This window comes from Lissotriton vulgaris, chromosome 7, assembly GCF_964263255.1.
Source record: "Lissotriton vulgaris chromosome 7, aLisVul1.2, whole genome shotgun sequence".
Classification (NCBI taxonomy): Eukaryota; Metazoa; Chordata; class Amphibia; order Caudata; family Salamandridae; genus Lissotriton; species Lissotriton vulgaris.
Genome location: NC_141695.1, coordinates 1,191,724,842 through 1,191,749,031, shown reverse-complemented (window position 1 = coordinate 1,191,749,031; position 24,190 = coordinate 1,191,724,842). Strand labels below are relative to the sequence as shown.

Here is a 24,190-nt window from a genome sequence, read left to right as displayed (position 1 = left end):
CTCTCCCATGTGGCCTCCCCAGCCCTGGAGGGACGCGTCCGTCACAACTACGTGCTCCGGCTGGGGTAGAGAGAGGGGTCTGCCACTGACCCAGTCGCGGTCCGTGAGCCACCACTGCAGTTGGCTCGCAGTGCCCTCCGAGATCAGGACATGATCGGACAGGTTGCCCTGATGCTGGGCCCACTGAAACTTCAGGTCCCACTGCAGAGCCCGCATCCGCCACCTGGCGTGACGCACCAGAAGGATGCAGGAGGCCATCAGTCCCAGAAGCCGCAGCGTCAACCTGACCGAGACCCGGGATAACGGCCCGAAGATAGGAATCAGAGCCTGAATATCCCGAACCCGCTGCTCGGGTGGGTAAACCCGAAACTGCGCCGAGTCGAGAACCGCTCCGATGAAAAGGAGCTTCTGAGAGGGACACAGGTGTGACTTCGGCACATTGATGGAGAACCCCAGCAAGTGCAGGAGGTCGGCCGTAGTCTGGAGGTGGCTGACGACTGTCTGGGGCGAGCCCGCCTTCAACAACCAGTCGTCGAGGTAGGGGAAGACTGACACCCCTTGCCTGCGCAGATGGGCTGCGACCACCGCCATCACCTTCGTGAACACCCGTGGGGCGCTGGTAAGGCCGAAGGGGAGCACGGTAAACTGAAAGTGCTCGTGGCCTACCGTGAACCGCAGGTAACGCCGGTGGGCCGGCAGGACGGGGATGTGGAAATAGGCGTCCTGCAAGTCCAACGCTACCATCCAGTCTCCTGGGTCCAGGGCAGCCAGGACCTGAGCCAAAGTGAGCATCTTGAACTTCTCCGTACGGAGGAAGCCGTTGACGTTCCGCAGATCCAAGATAGGGCGTAGGCCCCCTTTGCCCTTCTTGGGTACCAGAAAGTAGTGGGAGTAACAGCCACGTCCTACTTCTGGCCCAGGAACGCGCTCGATGGCCCTCTTGGCCAAGAGGGCCGAAACTTCCTCTTGCAGAAGTCGCAAGTGATCCCCCGACACACGGTGGCATTGAGGTGGCATGGATGGAGGGGAAGACTCGAAGGGGAGGGAGAAACCCCTTCGGACAATTTGCAGCACCCACCTGTCCGAAGTGACTGTATGCCAGTGGGAGAGGTGATGGCGAACCCTGCCTCCCACAGGCGTCACATGGGCCTGAAAACTCGGAAGGTTTTGAGGCGGGGGCTGCTGAGGGAGGTGTGGACTGGCCTCGCCGCTGGCCCCGACCACCGCCACGGCGGTTCCCACGGCCGCCACCGCGTTGCTGAACATTCTGCGGCGCGTGGCTGACGGTCCGTGGTGGGGCGCCCCTTCCGTGGCCACGAAAGGAGCGAAAGGCACCCGATTGCTGGCGTGGGGCCGCAAGACCCAAGGACTTGGCCGTGGCCCTGGAGTCCTTAAAACGTTCCAGCGCATGGTCTGCCTTGTCGCCGAAGAGGCGACGGCCATCAAACGGCATGTCCAGGAGAGTAGCCTGGACATCGGCCGAGAAATTGGCGGACCTCAACCAGGCGTGGCGTCGAACCGCCACCGTCGTTGCCATCGCCCTGCCCAGTGAGTCCGTGGTATCCAGCCCACACCGGATGGAAAAGCGTGCTGCATCTCGGCCGTCCGCAAGGGTTTGGCTGAGTTTAGCCCTGACCTCCTCAGAGCATTGTGGCAGCACCTCCGCAACCGTGTCCCACAGAGTGTGGGTGTAGCGGCCCAAGAGACAGTTGGTGTTGACTGACCGGAGCCCTAGGCTCACAGACGAGAAGACCTTCTTCCCGAACTGCTCATATCTCTTGGATTCCCGATCGGGCGGGGCCGTCGGGAATGCGGTCTGGGAAGTGGAGGCCTGGATGACCAGGCTCTCGGGGGTGGGGTGGGTGGACAAAAAGCAAGGGTCGCCCGGTGCCGGGCGGTAGCGTCTGGCCACGTTCCTATCCACAGGGGGACCTGTGGCGGGCTTGGACCAAGTGCCCAGCAGAACGTCACACAAGGCCTCATTGAACGGCAGAAGGGGCTCCGCGGAGCCGGACTGCTGTTTGAGTACCTCAGTGAGGAGATTAGTCCTCACGGCCGCGACGGGGAGCTCAAGGTGTAGGGCCTTAGCTGCCTTCGTCAACACTACACTGTAGGCAGAACCCGCCTCCGAAGCCACAGTCGGGGGCGACGTAAATCCAGTGTCTGGCGATGTGTCAATACCACTGGCCTCCCCAAGCTCATATGTCCAGTCCTGATGAGACTGGCAATCACGTGCCAGAGGGTCCTCGGACCCCTCCCACTGCTCCTCGTCACCCAGCTCCTGGAGACCAGGATCAACAGCCAGGGCCTCCTCGTGGAGATAGAATTCTCCGACGGCTGACGGAATCGGCGCCCAGCGGCGCCCCTCCGACGCCTGAGGCGGACCGTAGGAAGCATTGGGGTCGGCAACCACTACGGCTGCCGGGGACGACACCTGAAGGGACGGCGCCGGTGAGGTCGTAAGGTCGACCGGCGAGGTCCCGGATCCGGAGCCGGATCCAGCGAGGTCGCGCGGCGCCGGGACCGAAGTCGCCAGCGGCGCCGGGCCCGAAGAACCCGACGTCGTCGGGGCCGAAGCGCCCGACCCGGAAGGACCTCCAGACGGAGCCGATCGGCCCGAAGGCGCCACGGGAACCGACTGAGGAGGGAGGGCCCTCATGGCCATGAGGTACCTCTCGACCTCCTCCTGCGACGCGCCGTGCCCAGGGACCCGAAGGTGTGGGGCAGGCGGCGACGCTAGCGACTCCCGCGGAGCCGCGTGGGCGGTGTCGCCCGAATCCCCGGTCGCATCGAGCGAGCGACGGGGCGGGTCGGAGGACCGATGGTGTCGCTCCGACCTCTCATGCCTCTTACCTGAGGACTTGGATCCAGACGATCGGTGACCACTCCCGGAGCGTCGATGACTCCGACCCCGCGACCTGTCCCTCGACCTCCCGTGGGACCGGGACCGGGACCTGGAGCGGCGCGGGGCCGACTGCCTCAGCTCGAGACGCTTGCGGGACCGCTCCCGCCTAGCCTTCGACGTCAGGGCCCGGCAGTCGTCACAGGTTCGATCGTCGTGGTCGAGGCCTAAGCACTTCAGGCACCGGCGATGGGGGTCCGTGACCGACATGAGTCGGCCGCACTTCGAGCAAGGCTTGAACCCGGGCATCCCTGGCACCGACAGTCGAGAATCGACTAAGTAGGATCAAAAGATCAAAAAAGTTTTCAGTCAAAAGTGACTGGGGGTAGAGCTTCTTCCGGATCTGCGCTAGCTGGCGCGGAAAAAAGAAGAACTGACGTCAGCGCGCATGGGCGCCGTCTATATACTCCGATGACGTCATCCCGGCGCTCACGACGCCGACGACGGACGCGGAGCCGCAGACGACGCCTAACAGCGCGCAGGGGTATTGCTACGCAAAAATTTCCGGATCCAGTCTGACGCCTGGGGATATTCTAAGGTAAGGAATCTATCACTAACGTGTCTCTTTCAGATATGGACACATATCCTCCTATCAGTCACTCCTATGGCAGGCCTTATCAATCCTGAAGGCAGAGTGCTTGGAATTATGTGAGATGGTGCTCTGGCATGAGCTGAGCCTGTCTGCAGCTTTCGGAACCAAGTCCTTTAGCTGTTTCAATGATAAGGCTATACCATATACTTCTAAGTGCATTATAATCCTCGCGGTTATTGCCAACTTTGGTATAGCATTATCAAAACATGTCGAGTAAGGTGTCATACGAATTGGAATACTACCCCCTCGCCAATTCTGGAGACGGGGGTAGCATTCCACCCTTCTAGAGGGACACGACATGTATGTAACTGTGAACCCCGGTTAAAGTTGACTCGAGCCTCAGCATCACAAAATGGATGCTGCCACCACAGACACAAGTCTGACCTCCTGCTGCTGGGATTCCTTCCAGCGAGGGAGGCTTGGACAAAGGGTTTCCTGCCTTGGGAGGTGCTAGCACCACCCCAGACAGGAATTTGTATATTAGGTAGGACAGGGCTGAAAGGAATGAGACATGCCTATGGCACACAAGGTGTCCCTGTGCATACTCCGCTCTAAACCAGTTCCTGGGGGACTCCAGCCCCGGCTCTGACGCAAGACCGGACAAAGGTTAGGGGGTGTAACCACCCCCCTTCATGGTCCCACCCAGAGGAGGGACCTAGTCGTAGTACAGCGCCCTTTAGCCGGATAAAGGTAGGAGCTGGTCCCATTCCAAATTAGATTATCCTGTGTGAGAAGTTGGCCTGATATATGATGCTCACTAGTTCTAGTGATCACCTTGTATAAGTCCAAACAACCCTTATGGTGATTGGTTGTAAAGTCAACCTTATAGACCAGCTATCCTAGTAGCGTGGACAAAAGCAGTCTTTAGGCTAAACTCTGAATGGTATGTGAAGCCAGCAGTTTTACCACATATAACCCCTTGAATACCACATGAAAGGACACCACACAGGTTGTTATGAAAATAAAAGGATATTTATTAACTAACATACACCTCTGAACTCTTTATGAGGTCAGAGTGCTAAGCACATGACAATACTACAAAAGAAATAAGAGTTCGCACAATATTTACAAGTGCGCCTTAGGGGCACGACAAACCATATACTCAAAACAATGGAATGCGAGGAAAGAAAATACTGTAAGGGGATCCAGAGGCTGGAGGATCGCTGGGACTACGCTACAAACTGGGTAAGTAAGGAGCAGGAGGCCCACGGGACTCACGTGCAGAGTGGAAACTCTCACGCGGGATGCGTACCAACGTCTATGGATACTACAGTGTTAGGAAATTACAGATTCCGGACGAACCCGGCTGGATGGAGGGAAAACAACAGTGGACCTGAACACTAGGATAGTGTACACAGACTTCAGCACCTAGAAGCTTTAGTTACCTAACCCACAGGCTGCGGGTGCATAGGGCTGAAGTTGCGTCGGGTTTGCTGTGTTGATCCCGGTGATGCCTGAAACAAGGAGTTGCTGGCAGGCAGCCAGATGGAGGAGTCCGGTGGTTCCAAGGATGGAACTAGGAAGGAGAAGTCCTGAAAGGGAAGGGGACAGAGTCTCGATCACTAGCCAGTGATGGTGCTGGAACCAGGAGGGAACCAGATGCTGTTGCCGCGTTCAGGTGGAAGAAGGGTCGCTTCTCTCTGTAGCTGCGCGGACCAGGAGCTGTTCTTCACGACCAGGCTGGAGGCACGAGCTGTCCCACGTAGTCTGCTGCTGATGGCGGTGTTGGATCGTCGATCTGGTCAACAGGCCTTGGCAAATGCAAGCCACACGGTGGAACAAAGATGGCGTCTGGTGCGGACCAGGAGGGTCCGGGGTGCTTCTCTGTCACAAGGAAGCAAGGGCCAGTCTGGGGGTCCAGACCAGCAGTGTTGGATTCTTCGGGTCGTCGTCTGAGGTCACGAGCCAGCCGGCAAGTGACCAGACAACAGGCAAGCAGCAACCAGGCAAAAGGGCCCCACGCAGATCGCATGGATGCTGGGGGGCTGGTCTTTGGTGCAGGAGCTGCGTCGGTGTGGGGCTTCTCAGACCCCAAAGCACTCACTCGAGGATCCCTCGGGGGTCGTGCTGGAAGCGCTGTGCAGGTTTCTCAAGATGGCCGTCTCCACGTTGCTCGTCGCACCCACGGGTCTCAGCTGTGCTGTGGATGTGGGTAGAGGTCAGAGGAGTCTGGAGGTCCGGGTCTTGTGGAGCTGGGTCGTCGGATTCCGGGATGGAAGGACTTGCAGCAAACCGCACAGGAGCTTGATGATGCCCGCAAAGCAGGATGGTCACTCCCTGACGACAGGGGAGATTATTCAGTCTTCTGATGTTCAGGAGGTCGAAGGTCAAGAGTTCTTCGTGGAAGTTGTCAAGATTAATCTGGTTTGGAATGGGACCAGCTCCTACCTTTATTCAGCTAAAGGGGGCTGCACTACGACTAGGTCCCTCCTCTGGGTGGGACCAGGAAGGGGGGTGGTTACACCCCCTTTCCTTTGTCCGGTCTGGTGCCAGCTCTGGGGCTGGAGTGCCCCAGGAACTGGTTCAGACCGGTGTATGCACAGGGACACCTTGTGTGCCCCAGGCATGTCTCATTCCTTTCATTCCTGTCCTACCTAATACACAAAATCCTGTCTGGGGTGGTGCTAGCACCTCCCAAGGCAGGAAACCCTTTGTCCGAGCCCCCCTCGCTGGAAGCACTCCCAGCAGCAGGAGGTCAGACTTGTGTCTGTGGTGGCAGCATCCATTTTGTGATGCTGAGGCTCGAGTTAACTTTAACCGGGGTTCACAGTTACATACATGTCGTGTCCCTCTAGAAGGGTGGAATGCTAACCCCGTCGCCAGAATTGGCGAGGGGTTAGTATTCCAATTCGTATGACACCTTACTCGACATGTTTTGATAATGCTATGCCAAAGTTAGCATTTGACCACGAGGTTCATAATGCATTTAAGAGTATATGGTATAGCGTTATCATGGACCAGCTATTAGGACTTGGTTCCGCAAGCTGCAAACGGGCTCAGCTCATGCCAGAGCACCATCTCACATAATTCCAAGCACTCTGCCTTCAGGATTGATAAGGCCTGCCATAGGAGTGACTGATAGGAATATATGTGTCCATTTTAGGGTTAGATATAGGGATACTATAGCTAAAGCAAAGTTGTCGTGTCGTGTCGTGCAGCCAGTTGTGTCAGATTTGGGTGGCCAGCCAGGGGTGGCATAATACATGCTTCAGCCCCGTGGTAGGCCCTGGGTACACCTATGCCCGGGATACCTAAGGTATGCTGTACAGGGACTGATAAGGTGGCCCAGTACCAATTGGTAAATGCACCTAAGGTACATGGTTGTCACTTTAGAGAGAGAACAGCTAGGCTGTGGGTCTGATTAGCAGGCCCACAGCCAGGGAAAGTCGTAAACCAGTTACGCAAAAAGCAAAAATCGGGGGTGACCATAGGATTGCAGACCCTACTCTCCTACATCCTGAACAACTATACAAGAAGAAACTCTGGACTTCGACGTTCTGCTCCACAGAAGACTGAAGAAAATCTCCCTTGTGGGCAAGGAGTGTCCACCCTGCACAAGCAGGCACCATCAGCGTCCAGCGGCTTCCCTTTGTAGTCTTCCTGCAAGAATCCAAACTTCAGAGCCCGACGAGACCCGGATTCCTAGACCTCTCCGACCTCTACCTACATCTGCAGCACAGCTGAGATCCGTGGGTGCGACGAGACACGTGGGACCGGCCATCTTGAAAGAAGCAGCACTTCGCTCCAGCACGACTTCAGAGGCATCCTCGTCCAAGTGCTTTGGGGACTGAGAAGCCCCGACCCCGAGCAGCTCCTGCACGGAAGACCAGCCCTCCAGCATTCACGAGATCTGCGTGGGGCCCTTCTGCCTGTTTGCTGCTCGACGCGTTGTCTGGTCACTTGCCAGCTGGCTAGTGACCTCCTAGACGACGAACTCCGAAATCTTCACTGCTGGTCTGGTTGCTCCAGACTGGCCCTTGCTCCCTTCCAAAAGAGGAGCACCCCGGACCCTCCTGGTCCACTCCAGACGCCGTTTCCACTCACCGCGTGGGTTGCCTTTGCCAAGGCCTGTTGACTCTGAATCCGAAGCCGACACCGCCGACAGCGAGAGCCTGCGTGGGACAGCTCGTGCCTCCATCCTGGTCGTCGAAGACACCACCTGGTCCACGTTGCTGCAGAGACAAGCGTCCACCCTCACCTGATCGCGACGATGACATCTGGTTCCACTCCAGTCACTGGCTAGTGACTTTGAACATTGTCCCCTCTGCTTTCAGGTTCTTCTATTCACTGATCCACCCTTGGATCACACCGGACATCTTCCTCCTGACCGCCTGCAGCATCTTTTCTTCCAGGCTCCATAGACTTCAACGCCGGAACCCGACAACTTGGCACCTAGGCACCCGCAGCCTGTGGGTGAGGTAACAAGCATTTCGGTGCTCAAGGGTAGCTTGACTCTCCTAGTGTCCAGTTCCACAGTCGTTTTAGTTCTACCTACTCAGGATTGTCCGTAATCACCTTTTTCTTAAACTGTACTGTTGATAGACGTTTGTACGCATCTCGCGTGTGAGTTCACACTCTGCACACGCGTTCCGTGGGCCTCCTATTACTTACCTTAAGTTAGTGTATCGTGATCCCCGCGATCCTACAGCCTCTGGACAGCTCCATTCCTTTTATCTACTTTCACATTCCACTTACTTAGTATGTGGTTTGTCGTGCCCCTAGGGCACCATTGTAAATTGTGCAACTTGAACTTATTTTTCCTAAGAGATTGTCATGTGCTTAGCCCTCTGACCTCATAAAGAGTTCAGAGGTGTATGTTAGTTAATAAATACTTGTTTATTTTCATAACAACCTGAGTGGTGTCCTTTCACTTGGTATTCAAGGGGTTATATGTGGTAAAACAGCTGGCTTCACATGCCAAAAGAGTTTAGCCTAAGACTGCTTTGTCCATGCTACCATTAGGATAGCTGGTCTATAAGGTTGACTTACAACCAATCACCATAAGGGTTGTTTGGACTGATATGGAGCCGCGGGGGTTTGGGCAGTGTTGCCCGAACCCCCGGCCGCGTCGCGCGAGCCAGAAGAGCGATGTTGCTTCTTCAACTTCTTGTGCCTCTTACCTGAGGACTTGGAGCCCGAGGAGTGGTGCCGACTCTCCGAGCTGTGATTACTTCGGCCCTGCGACCGGTCCCTCGACCTCCTTCAAGACCGGGAACTCTCTCTTCTGGCCCCCCTCTCTTGGTCCCGCACCGACCCCCTCCACCACGGTCAAAACACTCGGTGTCAAAATAAACAACCAGCTCACCCTCCATTCACAAATTAGTTCCGTGGTATCCTCCTGCTTCCTCACTCTCCGCACCATCCGCACTGTTTCCCGTTTCTTTTCCCCCCAGGCACTTAAGATCATCATGGCCGCACTAGTGATATCGCGACTGGACTACGCAAACGCTCTTTATCATGGCATCCCCGCGTACAGTTTGCGTAGACTCCAGACTATCCAGAACCAGGCAGCCCGGCTGGTGTACGGCCTCCCTCGCTATCACCATTCCACCCCTCTTCTCAGGGAGCTCCACTGGCTCCCTGTAAAAGAACGTTCCCTCTTCAAGATAGGCTGCATGGTCTTCCAGGCCCGCCAGGGCACTGCCCCCGCTTTCATCTCTTCATTAATCAATCCCTATGTACCTGCAAGAGAACTTCGGTCTTCCTCCAAGTCCCTCCTTCAGATCCCTCGCTTCACTCGTAAAAAGTGGGGCGGGCCAATTTCTCCACCCTGGCTCCAACTTTCTGGAACTCACTCCCTGACCACCTCCGCTCTGCCACCCAGTATCTCCCCTTTCGTAGAGATCTGAAAACGTTCCTCTTCAGCCAGGCCTTCCCCACTTAAACTCTCTCAATATTCCCTTTATCTTTTCCTGGTCTTTTTTCCTCAGTTGCTGATCCCCCTAGCGCCAAGAAACCGCAAGGTGTACGCTGCGCTCTAGAAATATTTTAAATTAGAAATTAGACCTCGAACGGAGCAGGGCCAACTGCCGGAGCTCGAGGCGCTTGCGGGACCGCTCCCGTCTAGCCTTCGATGTCAAGGCCCGGCTGTCGGGGCACGACTTGTCATTGTGGTAGGGCCCCAGGCAATGAAGACACCGGCGATGGGGGTCGGTAATCGACATCAGTCGGCTGCAGTCGACACAGGGCATCCCTACCGGCACCGTCTGAGTCGTTCGACTTTGAAGAAAGCTAAAAAATGATCGAAAAAGTTTAGTCAAAAATGGACTAAGGGTACCACTTTTTCTGGATCGGCGCTTGCTGACGCGCAAAAAAAGAAGAACTGACGTCAGGGCGCGAGGGCGGCGTCTAAGGACTCCAGCGACGTCATCCCGGTGCCGACGACTGACGCAGAGCCGCAGACGACGCCTACCAACGCGCAAAGGTACTGGTACGCAAAAGTTTCCGGGTCCAGTCTGACGCCTGGGGATATTCTAAGGTAAGGACCTGTTTCTTTCAGATTGTGAATGCAAGAGTGGAGGCTTGTATATTTTCACATGTGCTAACATAGCATGACCTTATGGTACACTCATTAAGGCTAAGGGATTGTGCCAAGTATTCTTGCTAAGGTCAGTGTGCCAGACAACCACTTGCATCAAACAAGGATACAGTGACTATATGTGCTTTATCCGAGTAGTGGGACAAGGATGTTGGGATGCACTAACATCTCATGCATTCTTTTTCGCTTCAGAAAACCAGTGTCCTACAAAACAATAGCATCCGTTGATTATTCTCAACTGCGTGCATGAGTTTGATTTACTGATGACTAGCACAGGGTTAGGAAGTATTGGCAGCTTAATAACAGATTCAAAACAACAACTGGCCCCTGACATTCACAGCTCAATTAAAAAAGTGCCTAGTTCTATCATTGGGTCTTGATGTTACAACCTTTTCACCTACAAACCCACGATAGTGCAGGCGGGAGAGTGTTCTTCACGCCTGAGATCACAACATACAAGGTCAGGCTTAGCAAGCCCTGAGATGCATGCGGGTGGAAAGGAGACTGGCATTCAGCTTTAATCTTGCCCTTTCATCCACTTTACACGTTGCCCTTAGCCAAGACTAGAAGAGGGAAGGGAAGCAAGGCTGGGAACCTGGAAGCCATCCTCATTCCACCCAAATACAGCATGTGGAATGGTATGGAAAATAGTCAAACGGAGGGCAGCCCTAGATATCTGCTGGGTGCGATGTCTCCCTGTGGAAACAGATAGAACAGATTATATTATGGTAGATAGGGTCTTTAATAGCCCATCCTTTTTTAGGGCGGGACATATTACTTTGCAATAAACTTTTTTTGCATGACTTGCAATGACTTGACCACGCATCTATAAAGGACCTGGTACATTTAGAGCCAGGATAACCACCTGGGTGGAAAGTGCTCTACAAACAGACAAATTAATCAGTCAATCATCTGTGTCTCACATAAGATATAGATAACTAAGCTAACAGGTACGTGGTGGCCACATAACTTGTCACTAACTCTGAAGATGACACCAGTTTTACACACTCCAATCAGGGCTCCACAGGAATCATGTCACTTAGTCACTTGAACCCCGGCTTAAAAAGGCAAATCTCTTTTTCCAACTTGGGGGAATGTTCAAACTAAGTGCAAGGACCCTCAGCAGGGTTCGAAAGTGCTATATAAATAAACAAGAATTGGCCAGGAGAGCAATAGAAAGCAATGTGAAGATGATCTGGCGTAACCTCATGGCTGGTGCTGACGGCCAACGGCCGTCCCGTGCACTACCTTTGTAGTGCTGCGCACGTCCGTTCGCCATCGCAGCCCGCCCGATCAATAGAACGTTCTGCACTAGTGTGGAACATTCGGCGCAGTTAAGGGGTTAAAGTATTTAGTTACATCACGGGTCAATGCTATCACCCTGTTTTCCTTCTTGCTGGAAGACTGCTTGTAAGAAGGGAGCGGCGTCGGAGGACATTGTGGAAATGTTGAGTAACACTTAGTGAGAGGTGATCACGGGTATTAGCGGTGCAACATTGCAGAATGAGAAAGCTACAGTACTGTAATTACTTTCAATCTACAGCGTAATCTGGGCTTAAAACGCGCTTTAACGATTAGTGTCAAAAATGAAAAGAAAGAGTCACTTAAACAATTAGCTACATAGCGGCCTCCGGCTCTAAAACTGAACTGATCGTTTTCAGAGCTCACAGGAAGCTGCCAGCGTTCAGAGAGGAAAGCGCAAAAGTGATCGCGAAGTGATCGCGATCAAGCGCGGCGGTCGCGAGAAGCAATCTGTGGTGGGGGAGAAGAGGGAGTTGTATGAGAGACAGATGGCGGCTGCGCGTGTACACGCAAGCGCTAGGCCAGCCAGTAGCACTTTGAAAACTCACCTACTAAATGTCTCTCCGAGCAGTTTGCGCTGGCTCAGCGAGACCTAAAAGGAAAATGCTACTTACCAGTATGCATCTGTTCTTGGCATGTAGAGCTGCACAGTCCTACATTTAGCAATAGATCTCCACCTGGTGTTGGGCTCGGATGATTACAGGTTGTTGTCTTCTTGGAAGAAGTCTTTGTAGTCACGAGATAGGGGACTCCTCCCTTGGACAATACTGCGCATGGTCATCGACTCCATCCTCAGATTGTTTTTCGCCATGATGGGAAATGATGGAGTTAGTAGAAGTAAAGAGAAAGGATGTCCATGCGTGTGCATCTAAGTAAGATGAGTACTAAAACGGATACAAGTCCCGGGGAGGCGGGAGGGCATGTAGGACTCTGCAGCTCTACATGCCAAGAAGTGATGCATACTGGTAAGTAGCATTTTCCGTTCGAGGCATATGAGCTGCAGATCCTACATTTAGCAACGATTGTGCAGCAGTGTCTCCCCTAGCGGTGGTCGCTTGTATCCGTTGCAGTATACTGAAATAGTGTTTTTAGAACAGCTTGGCCCACTGCAGCTTGCTGCTTGGCTTCCACATCAACACAATAGTGTTTAGTGAAGGTGTGTATTGTAGACCATGTTGCTGCCTTGCATATGTCCTATGGTGGTATGTTTCCTAAGAAAGCCATAGAGGCTCCTAGTTAGCGAGTGGAGTGTGCTCTAGGAGGAACTGTTAGTGTACGTTTAGCTTTGTGATAGCATATTTGAATACACTTTACAATCCATCTAGCAATTCCTCCATTAGAGATGGGATTGCCTTTGTGTGGGGAAAGAAAGATACAAATAGTTGTTTTGTCTTTCTGAAGGATTTAGTCCTGTCTGTGTAATACAGTAGAGCCCTTCTAACATCTAAGGTGTGTAAAGCTCTTTCTGCAACAGAGTCCAGTTTTTGAAAAAAACACTGATAACTCTACTGATTGGTTTAGATGAAAAGGAGTAATCACTTTTGGTAGGAATTTAGGATTGGGTCTAAGAACCACTTTGTTAGGATGTATTTGAAAAAATGGTTCTTCTATTGTGAATGCTTGTATTTCACTAACTCTTCTGAGAGAGGTGATGGCAACAAGGAAAGCATCATCCGAGCCCAACACCAGATGGCGATCTATTCATAATGTACCATCTGCAGCCCATATGCCTCGAACAGCAGTTTTCCATGTTAGGAATTGCAGTTCAAACTTATGTAAAGGCTCAAAAGGGGGTCCCATTAGTCTTGTAAGGACCACATTTTGGTTCCATACTGGAGCAGGTGGTAACCTAGGTAGGATTATTCTCTTTAATCCTTCCATAAATGCTTTTATTGCAGGTACTCTAAAGAGAGATAGATGTTGTCTATTTTGTAAATATGCTGCAATTGCTGCTAGATGCAGGCGTATGGAAGAATAAGCCAAATTGGACCTTTGTAAATGTAAAAGGTAGCAAATGATATTTTGGATGGAAACATCCAGAGGATCAATGTGATTGTTGTTACAGTATATTGCAAACAGTTTCAACTTAGCAGTATAGCATGCTCTGGTAGTGGGTTTTCTAGCTTCTTTAATTATATCCATACAGTCTGGTGGTACGTTTAAGTAACCAAACTCTAGGACTTCAGGAGCCAGATCGACAAATTCAGTTGGCTTGGTTATGGGTGCCTTATTTCTCCATGTTTCTGTGTTAAAAGGGATGGCGTGAGCCGTAATTTCTGATGTGGAACCAGTGAGAGATCTAGTAGCGTGGTGAACCACGGCTGACGTGCCCATGTGGGGGAAACTAGTATTAGTTTGAGAGACTGATTGAGCTTGCGTACTACTAGTGAAATGAGTGGTAGAGGCGGAAAAGCGTACGCAAATCTGCCTGACCAGTTCATCCATATTGCATTCCCCTCCGACCGTGGGTGTGGAAACATGGCGGCGAAGGTTGGGCATAGTTCTCCTGGGTGGCAAACAGGTCTATTTGTGGATGCCCCCACATTTGGAAGAATGGTTGAAGAACTAGTGGGTGCAACTCCCATTCGTGAATCTGTTGTGACTGGCGACTCAACAGATCTGCTATCTGATTGTGAATCCCTGGAAGGTGTTCTACTGTCAGATGTATGTTTTGAGGGATGGCCCATCTCCAAATGTTCTGTGCAAGTTGGGACAGTTGCAGAGAGTGTGTTTCCCCCTGTTTTTGTATGTAATACATGGCTGTCATATTGCCCGTCCGGACTAGGACAGCTTTGTTTTGGATTTGTACTTAAAAAGTTTTGAGTGTTAGGAAAATTGTTAGCAGCTCTAAATGGTTGATGTGGAACTGTTTCTGTTGATTGTTCCATTGACCTTGTGTGGTATAATGCAAGAGATGTGCTCCCCATCCTGTGAGGGATGCATCTGTTGTGAGCACTATCTGTGGAACTGGATCTAGGAACGGCCGTCCTTTTGTCAAGTTTTTGGTGTTCCAACATTGCAGAGAGCGATATGTACGGCTGTCTACCAACACCAGGTCTGTGTGTTGACCTTGAGCCTGATTCCGCTGATGTGCTAGACATGCTTGTAGTGGGCGCATTTGCAGTCTTGCGTGAAGAACTATAAAGATGCAAGACGCCACCATGCCTATTAGTTTCATTAGCACTCTGGCTTGTAGAGAGTGTTGGCATTGAAAAAGGGATACTAAGTTCTGAATACTTTGAATCCTGGCTTGACTGGGATACGCTAGAGCTACAGCTGTGTTTATAGTAGCTCCTAGATATTGATGAATGTGCGAAGGCTCTAGGTGCGACTTGGTGTAGTTTATTGTAAACCCTAAGTTGTGCAGTGTTTGAATTGATTGTTTTGTGTGTTGTGCACACTTGTTAAACGATCTTGCTTTTATGAGCCAGTCGTCGAGGTAGGGGAAGACATGTATTTGTTGTCTTCTGAGATGTGCTGCCACTACTGCTAAGCACTTTGTAAACACTTGTGGTGCTGTTGTGACCCCGAATGGAAGGACTTTGAACTGATAGTGTTGTCCTTGTATGACAAACCTTAAATACTTCCTGTGCGCAGGATGTATTGGAATGTGAAAGTAGACGTCCTTTGGGTCTAGTGTGGACAGGAAATCTCCCTGTTGTAGTAATGGGAGTACCTGTTGTAAAGTGATCATGTGAAAATGATCTGATTGTATGTAGTGGTTGAGGGGCCTGAGATGGGGAATTGGTCTTAATGTCCCGTCTTTTTTTGGAATTAGGAAACACAGGGAGTAAACTCCTGTTCCTTGTTCCTCTAACGGAACTACTTGAATAGCATCTTTTTGTAGAAGTGCTAGAACTTCCTGTTGAAGCAGAGTTATGTGTTCTGCAGACATTGTACACTGCCTGGGTGGTATGTTTGGGGGGGGGGGGGGGGGGGGGGTGGGGGGGGGGGGTTGCTGTGAGTTCTAGGCAGTAGCCATGTTGGATAATTTGTCTTACCCACCTGTCTGTTGTGATGGAGTTCCAGACAGGTAGGGACTGTGAAAGTCTGCCCCCAACAGGAGTGGAATGCTGTAGGGGAGGCAGAGGGAAGTCACTGTTTAGGAGTGGAAGAGGAGCGGTTGTTGTTACTATCTCTACCTCTTCCCTTGTTGTTATTGCCTCTGTATCCTCCTCTAAAATAGCCTTTATTAGAGGAGGTTTGAGTGTGTGTTTTAAAGATGACTTTATGTCTGCGCCGGTCTGCTTGGAGCCTCCTCTATAAGAGGAGCGGCGAAAAGAACCTCTAGTTTGGGTGGATTGCAATGCCCCCATAGACTTAGCGGTGTCTGTGTCTTTTTTCTAAAGTATTATCTACTTCCGGCACGAACAATTGGTTCTGATTAAAGGGCTGGTTGAGGATGGTAGTTTGTACTTCTGGTTTAAAACCCGAAATGCGTAACAATGCATGACGCCTGAGAATAACACTAGTGTTAACTGCTCTGGATGCTGTGTCAGCTACATCTAGTGCGCATTTAATGGAGGCATTAGATATTAATTTGCCTTCCTGTAAAAGTTCTGCTGCCAGATCTTTGTCTTGATCTGGTAGGTGTTCCATTAACTTTTCTAGTTGGTCATAATGAGCCCTGTTGTAGCGTGAGAGTAAAGCCTGTGTATTTGCTATGCGCCATATGTTTGTTGCTTGTGCAGCAATTAGTTTCCCTGACGCATCAATGATCTTGGACTCTGTCAGGCGGGGGTGTGTCCCCAGGAGTTTGCGAATTGGCCCTTTTGCGTGCATTTGACACTACCAAGGAGTCTAATGGCAGATGTCCCTTAAAGTATACTGGATCAGCTGGTGCTGGCCTATACTTTTTCTCTATTCTAGGATTTAGCACCCTACACCGTACTGGATCTTTAAAAATCTCTGGAGCATGTTTAATGACTCCTTTGATCATTGGTAATATTTGGGTAAACCTTTGTGACTGTTCAAAAGTGTCTAACAAGAAGTCCTCCTCAATGGCATCAGAGGGTATAGGAACTCCATGATAAAGTGCAGCTCTGTTTAATAAATGATTAAACCCAATACTATCCTCTGTAGGGGAAGATTTTGTTGGGTAGTACTGAGGATCAGGGATGTCTGGTGCATTGTTTGGTGCAAAATTATATGTATCATCATCCTTGGGATATTCTGTGTTGATATCCTCATCTAAAGGGTATGTATGTGGCTCTGGAACATCATCCCCCCACCAAAATCATACTCCTCGTCAGTGTGGTGTGATGATGCAGGAGATTGTATAGGAGAAGTTATAGGTTCCATATATGGAGTAATAGGAGAGGAAGAAGGTGAAGGAGAGGAAGGGTGCATTGGAGAAGCTGCACAGTCCTTTTTGGCAGGAACCACAGGTGTAAGTGGTGTGTCTGCTGGTCTCTTTTTATAAGGAATTGCTTCCACATGTCCAGTTTTTGGATTAATATGGACCTTTTTCTGTCTAGGATCTGGTCTAAACAGTTCTTCCTCTTCTATAATCTTCTGCGGCGTCCATTTTTTCGGAGCCGATAGAGGCTGTCTAGTGTTCTTTGCCTTAGAAGGAGTAACTGAGTCCTTTGGCAATGTTCTCGGTGCCGAAGGTTGTTTAGTCTTATCTGCTGTCTTTGGTACCTATAGTAGAGGTTTCGGCGTGGAGACCGGTTTTGCTGGGCCTGTGGCGCCAGAGACTGGCTTCCCCTCTTTGTTTTTTGAACCTGAAGGTTTCGGAGTCGAAGCTTTTGGGTCTGGTACAGGTCTTGGTTTCGGCACGGATGGTACAGGTGCCGAAGTGTCCTTGTCTTTGGGCACCAAAGGGTGTTTTGCTTTCGGTGCCTACGAGTCCTTCGGTGTCGAAGGATGTTTCGGTGCCAATGAAAAGGTGTAATTGGCACATGGTGTTTCTTCGGTGCCGAGGTACCGGAAGGCGTATTCTCTTTCCTCGGAATCGGGCCCGAAGGGGGGGCGTTAGAGGGTGAATTTCGGTCTCAACTGGGCCCCATGGGCGGAGTGCTGACCGTTGCCTTTTGTTTGGGTAATGTCTGTCGTGCAGGGGCAGATGTACTCATGGGTTGTCGAGATGGAATCGAATCGTCCGAATCCTCTGCCCCCGATATAATCTGGAGATCAGGCGAGTCCTCCTCTGCGCCGAGTGGAGCCTCGTTGATATCTTCGATTGGATATTCGTCCTCGGAGACGTCTTCTTCGACGATCTCCTCCTCAAAGATGGCCTTCGGTGCTGGTGCTGATCTCCTCATCTCGTGTCGACGGGCCCTCCGATCCCGGATGGTCTTCTTCGATCGGAAGGAGGCACAGGCTGTGCAGGTCGACTCGTCGTGTTTTGACTAGAGACAGAGGTTGCAAACCTCGTGATGGTCGCTATGAGGGAATTTTGCTCGACATACCGGGCATCTCCTGAATGGAGTTCTGTCCATGAGGCGTAGGCCTCACGGCGCCGATGGGACCAACGGCCCGCGTAGATGCACCGGAATGTAGCTGGTGATGTCGAAAAGTCTATTCGATGTCGAAAGAAGTTTGTTTAATGTTTCTCGCTTCGAAAATGCAGAAAAGTCTTTTCTAGCCGGAGCGGAAAACTTTCATCCGAACCCAGTGGCGGAAAAAAACTATCTGAGGATGGAGTCAATGACCATGCGCAGTATTGTCCAAGGGAGGAGTCACCTATCTCGTGACTACTACAAGAAGACAACTGTAGGAGAGTAGGGTCTGCAATCCTATGATCACCCGGACTTTTTGCTTTTGTTTCACTGGTTTACGACTTTCTCGGGCTGTGGGCCTGCTTATCAGACCCACAGCCTAGCTGTTCTCTCGCTAAATTGATGTGTGTACCTTAGGTGCATGACCCAATTGGAACTGGGCCACCTTGTCAGACCCTGTAACTCAGGGCATCGGTGTACCCAGGGCCTACCAGGAGCTGAAGCATGTATTATGCCACCCCTGGATGGCCATCTAAATCTGACACAACTGGCTGCACGACAGCTGGGGCAACGTGGCGTACTCGCTCGTTGCTTTCGGTATAGTATCCCTATATCTAACCTTAAAATGGACACCCGAGTTCCTATCAGTCACTCCTATGGCAGGCCTTGACAATCCTGAAGGCAGAGTGCATGGAACCGTGTGAATTGGGCTCTGGCACGAGCCGAGCCCGGTTGCAGCTTGCGGAACCAAGACCCAATGGCTGTTCCATGATAACGCGTACCATATCGGTAACTTCGGTATCGCGTTACCAAGACATGTCGAGTAAGGTGTCATACGAATCGGGATGCTGCCCCCTCACCAATTCTGGCGACGAGGTTAGCATTCCGCCCTTCTAGAGGGACACGACATGTACGTAACTGTGAACCCCGGTTAAAGTTAACTGAAGCCTCAGCTCCACAAAATGGATGCTGCCACCACAGACACGAGTCTGACCTCCTGCTGCTGGGAGTCCTTTCAGCGAGGAGAGCTTGGACAAAGGGTTTCCTGTCAGGGGCGGTGTTCGCACCATCCCAGACAGGGTTTTGTGTATTCTAGGTAGGTAGGGCTTTGCAAGAAGGTGACTGCGGAGTGGCACCCCGGTGCTCACTACGCATCTGCCGGCTAGAACCAGTTCCAGGGGCGCGCAGCCCCTGACCTGGGGAAAGCCCGGCAGGGGAGAGGGGTGTAACTGCCCCCTTCCTGGTCCCACCCCTAGGGCAGGACCTAGTCATGTACCCACCCCTTTCTTTAGGATAAAGGCAGGAGCGGGGACCCTTCCAAATTAGATCATCTTTGAATCAAGAACTACTTTCTACGATAGGACATTCGACACTCTTCTCAAGATTTCTCCCTTGTGGCTAAGGAGTAGTCACCCTGCACCCGCAGGCACCATCTAAGAACTCTGCGGTTTGCTGCAAGTCCTTCCTCAGGAATCTGACGACCCAGCTCGACGAGAACCGGCTTTCCTGGCACCTCTGACCTCTACCCACATCGTCAGCTCAGCTGAGATCCGTGGGTGCGATGAGACCTCGAGGGACCGGCCATCATCAAAACCTGCACGCTTTCATAAACCAGCACGATCACCGCAGGAATCCTATGGTGAGTGCTCTGGGGTCCGAGAAGCCCCGACCCTGAGCAGCTCCAGCATCGAAGTGCAGTCTCCCAGCATCTCCACGATCTGCGTGGGGCCCTTCTGCTTTGCCGCTCAGCACGTTATCTGGTTACTAGCCGCTGGCTTGTGACCTTGACGACATCCGACAACCACCGCTGCTGGTCTGGTTGCTCCAGACCGGCCTTTGCTCCCTTTTACGAGAGGAGCACCCCGGACCCTCCTGGTCCACTCAAGACGCCATTTTAGGCCCACCACGTGGCCCTGAAATCTGCCAAGGCTTGTTGCCCCAATCCTGGGCCCAGCGACGCCGACAGCATCAACCTTTGTGGGACAGCTCGCACCTCCATCCTGGTCGCCGACAACGCCTCCTGGTCCGTGAGACTGCAGAGCCTAGCGTCGCCCACTCACCTAGTCGAGGTGACGGCCATCCGGTGCCCTCCTGGTACCCTCTGACTACTGGCTAGTAGTACGAACTTGGGCCCCTCTGCTTTCAGGTATCATCTATCACTGATCCAGGCTTGGATCTCTACGAACTATTCTTCACTGGTCGCCGGCCAGCAACTCCTTCCTTCCGGCTCCTGGCTCGTCAGCGAAGACCCCCAACGCCTGTAAGACTTGTGCAGCCGCAGCCCTTGTGGCTAGGTAACTCCGGCATTTCGGTGCCCGCATAGCCTCCTTACTTAAGGGTCCCGAGTCCCTCGCTTCCGACTTGCCTTATCGGGTCCGCCTGAGACCTCTAAACTTTCCGTGCCCTCGGGCACTTGTATTGATTGTGCACTTGAAGTATTTTCCTAAGAGTTTTGTTCTGTGCTTAGTACCCTGTCCTCATAAAGAGTACAGGGCTGTTGTGATTCTAATAAATATACTGTTTATTTTCATAACACTTGTGTGGTGTCCTTTCACTTGATGTTCAAGGGGTAGGTGATGGTATAACAGCTGGCTTAACACGCCCTCTAGAGTTTAGCCCGAAGACTGCTCGTATCCACGCTACTAGGATAGCTGGTCTAAGGTTGACTTACAACCAATCACCATAAGGGTCGTTTGGACCGATGCATAGTGGTCGCTAGAATAGTGAACACTGCATATCGGGCCAACTTCTCACAACAACAACCTGCAATCATCCGAGCCCAACACCAGGAGGCAATCTATTGCTAAATGTAGGATCTGCAGCTCATATGCCTCGAACATTACCTTTTTACCTAAGCTGCTTTGTTTGTTAACATTCCAATCAAGTTGAATATCGCGCTATTTCGGAAACTCCAATTTGCAATCCTTACATTTGTATCGGGTGGGAAGAAGCCTCGATGTAGTTGGGATGTATTGGCGCGGCCATTTGATCGGGGTGGGTTTGAGGGTCCTGACCTCCGAGGAAATTTGTGCGCGCAAGCACAGTTTGCCCACTATTTGCATTTTCAACTTCATCTCGCTATTGAATCTGATGCTGCTCTCTCATTGCCTCTGCAGGCAGCGACCCTTTCTGGAGGTTCAAGAGGCCCTAGGACTGAAATTAACCCAGTGCTATGCACTACATGGGCTTGGAAGATGCTTGCAAAAAGGGCACGGCTCATATTTGTATGCCCCGCTGTTACCACTGGCCTCGCACTCCGACATTTCTGCAGCAAGGGAGAAGCCCGCCCTGTGGGAGCTAGCAGCTGTAGGTATATATCAGATGGGGGATCTGTATAAAAAGGATTGGTTCAGGTCATTGCAAGATGTACAGGGGACTACAGTACGTGGATTCATGTTAAGTTTCACATATGTCAGAGTCCAGCTGGCTGTTAGAACCATTTACCCAGATGAACCTGTGACTCTGCTGGCACTGCAGGCTATGCTTGGGGGGGCGTAAGGGCCTAATCACCAAATTACACAATGCCTCCCTAGGGGAGCAGGAATTTGGGGAGCAAACTTCCTATCATAGATGGCAGACTGCACTGGGGCCTGTTCTTATACTGGACATTTGGAAAACTTGCTGTGAGCTAACTAGTCGCCTCACGGCGAATTGTAATCTCCGTATTTTCCACTTTAAATATTTACATCAACTTTATTATAACCCTCTGCAACTTAGTAAGTATGGTCTGCGCAAGTCTAATTGTGTGCGGTGTGGACATGCTGATGCTGATTTCCTACATGTGGCCTGGATGTGTGCTGGCATATTTGCATTTTGGTCCAAGGTGGTGAGAGTACTCACTGATATTGTGCTGAAACCGGTGAACTGAAACCTGAACTCCGCTTGCTTGGATTTGTGAAACACTTAAAGCCATGTAATAGACTATAGTTGCAATTTTCACCCAGTTTGCCAAGAGAGCTGTTGCGCTAGGCTGGGGAGGGAAAACCACTCCAACTAAGTAAAAATGAGTGTGATCTACTTTATTGTAGGGGTCAATTGGAGATTCATGCTGAAGAACTACCTAAAGCCTCACGTCCTAGGTATTTCTAGGCACCTCTTACTGCATATTTGCTCACGCATCCGGATTTGATATCAACTGTTTGGTATGAGCCCTTACTGTATGGGGGAAGAGTTGCTTTATTATGTGAAGCCCTATCCTTTAATATGTTTCTGATCCTCCACTCATGTTTGTCTAAGATGTACAGTATACTCCAAATGAATGAAGCACTGTCGCCTGTCCTGTTGGGGGAGTGGGAAGGGGGTTTGTTCATTCCTCAATATTGCTATTGGAATTGCATTTATTTGAATTGTCATTATGCTTACTGAAACCAATAAAAATATTTAAAAACAAATATGCCAACTTACTTGGTAATCTAGCTTGCATATCTGGAGACAAGAGAAGTCTCTGCTGAACTTGGCCTGTTGCTGGAAAAGAGTAACCTGGTAGTGACGCCGTCTGAGCCATCAAAGGTTTTACTATTCCACTTGTGGGGGCTGAAGTCAATGTGCTTGCTGGCATCATAACAGATGCAGGCAGCAGAGGACTTGCTCTCATCTCAGAGGTAACACCCGCTGTGGAGACAGGTGGACTTGGAGTATTGGGAGGAATTTGGCTGGTGGGCAGAACTGAAGGAAAAAAAGAGCAACTGATTAGTCTAAAATGCTAAACTCCTTCTTTGAATAATGCAGAAAAACAAACAAAGCACTCCAATACATGTTTTTTTTAAATAAAGCATAGACTTATGATTTGCAAACAGATATTATTCAAGAACACCTCTCAATATAAAACAAGCATTGGCAAAGACAATAGGTCTGGCCTATATGAGAGCTATACACTTTGTAAATGTCTTTTAGCCGTGTTGTATAGCATCACAGTTGCTGTTCAGCAAGGATGAAAGTAAGGGGAAAATGTGATATGTGGTTAGCACTGGCTGCGTCATAGCCCTTTTTCATCTGGCAGGAAGGATAGGACAAGCTACAACATGGGAGAGGGTGGAACGAACGGAGCAAGTAATGCAGGAGGGGGGTTGAAGCGCCAGGGAAACCAACACAACATGGGGGAAACCAACACAACATGGAAGAAGGAAGGGCTGGGAAATAAATGACAGCGGGGCAAAAGCAACAACATGGGGCGTAGCCTATCAAAGAGTGCAAAAGTATTGTAAAGCAAATGGAGAACTTCAGGGAAGGGATGGGGGAGAAGAAACAGGTCTACTGAGGCAGCTAGAGGTGTCTGTCAGTGTCAGAGCTTTTTTGTTTGGGATAGGAGGGACAGCACTACAATGAAGGGTAGGGCAACACAGAACGGGTGGGAGGGAAAAAACAGACAACAGGAGGGAGCGAGCAGACAGGAAAGAAATAGAGGAGAGAAGCATGAGTAATAGAAGGACACAAATACTCGGGCCGTGCTCCAATGGAGGGCCACACATAAAAAGAGGAAGTGGCGAATGCAGCGCTAAACAGCAGAATGTAAGAAACAGAGTGACCATGAAGGCAACCAATGGGAAGTAATCTGCAGCCTCCAAGCCCACTGGTACTAAACACAATGTCTCCCAGGTAAAAATAAAGACCCCTTCCCTATTCAACCTCCCTCACCCATCTGCTATTTCCTGGGAGTTGAGGAGCCGCTCATATGGGTGAAATTTAATTAGATATCTCATTATGAAAGGCCTGGATGGATGCCAGGGGAAGATGTATATATGTATATATATACACACACACACACACACACACACACACGCACACACACACACACACACACACACACAAACACAAACACACACACACACACAAACACAAACACACACATACTTACACACACACTCTCTATAAAAAAAAGTTACAGAGATGTTCTAGTTAGGTTCAGATTTTACACATAAAAACCCATAGTAAAGAACAACTTACTTACCTTCGGTAATTATGTATCTGGTAGGGGCGTGGCCAAGCAGCATGGCCGACAGTATGTGAGCTCCACCAGCTCCGTCCCTAAGACCCGCAAATCCTGAACAGAAATCCTGCCTGGGCTGTCAAAGTACCTGGAAACTGTGTCGGAAACCTTCCTAAATCGGTTGGGACCCCCGAGTTGAGGGAGCGATCCGGGGTTAGGCCGTGAGCGGTGACGGTGGCACTGTCGGCGTGTTGCGGCGCCGCATTGATCTACGCGACGTCGCGGTCTGGGCCTAAGACGTGGGGCCGACCTACGAGAGACCCGCCCAGAAGTGGCGTACGGAGGATTCTTGTCCGAGCGACCCCATGGCGGACCCAAGCGCTCTGAACTGCACCGCTGGTGCGCATCTGGATGTGGTGATTGGCAGCCGGGGGACTCCGGTGATATTCACAGTCCGGAGTGGGAGGATCGCGGCGCCGTCCTTCCC

The 24,190-nt window shown here is 51.1% G+C and overlaps 1 protein-coding gene across 1 annotated transcript in view; it reads right to left on the bottom strand.

The window, feature by feature from the left end:
* SRCAP (Snf2 related CREBBP activator protein) overlaps window positions 1-24,190 on the bottom strand; it is a 1,720,489-nt gene that overhangs the window by 736,126 nt on the left and 960,173 nt on the right. The window contains exon 21 of the mRNA XM_086931673.1: window positions 22,182-22,442. Coding sequence (XP_086787799.1) covers window positions 22,182-22,442 — 261 coding nt within the window. The remainder of the gene's footprint in view (window positions 1-22,181; window positions 22,443-24,190) is intronic.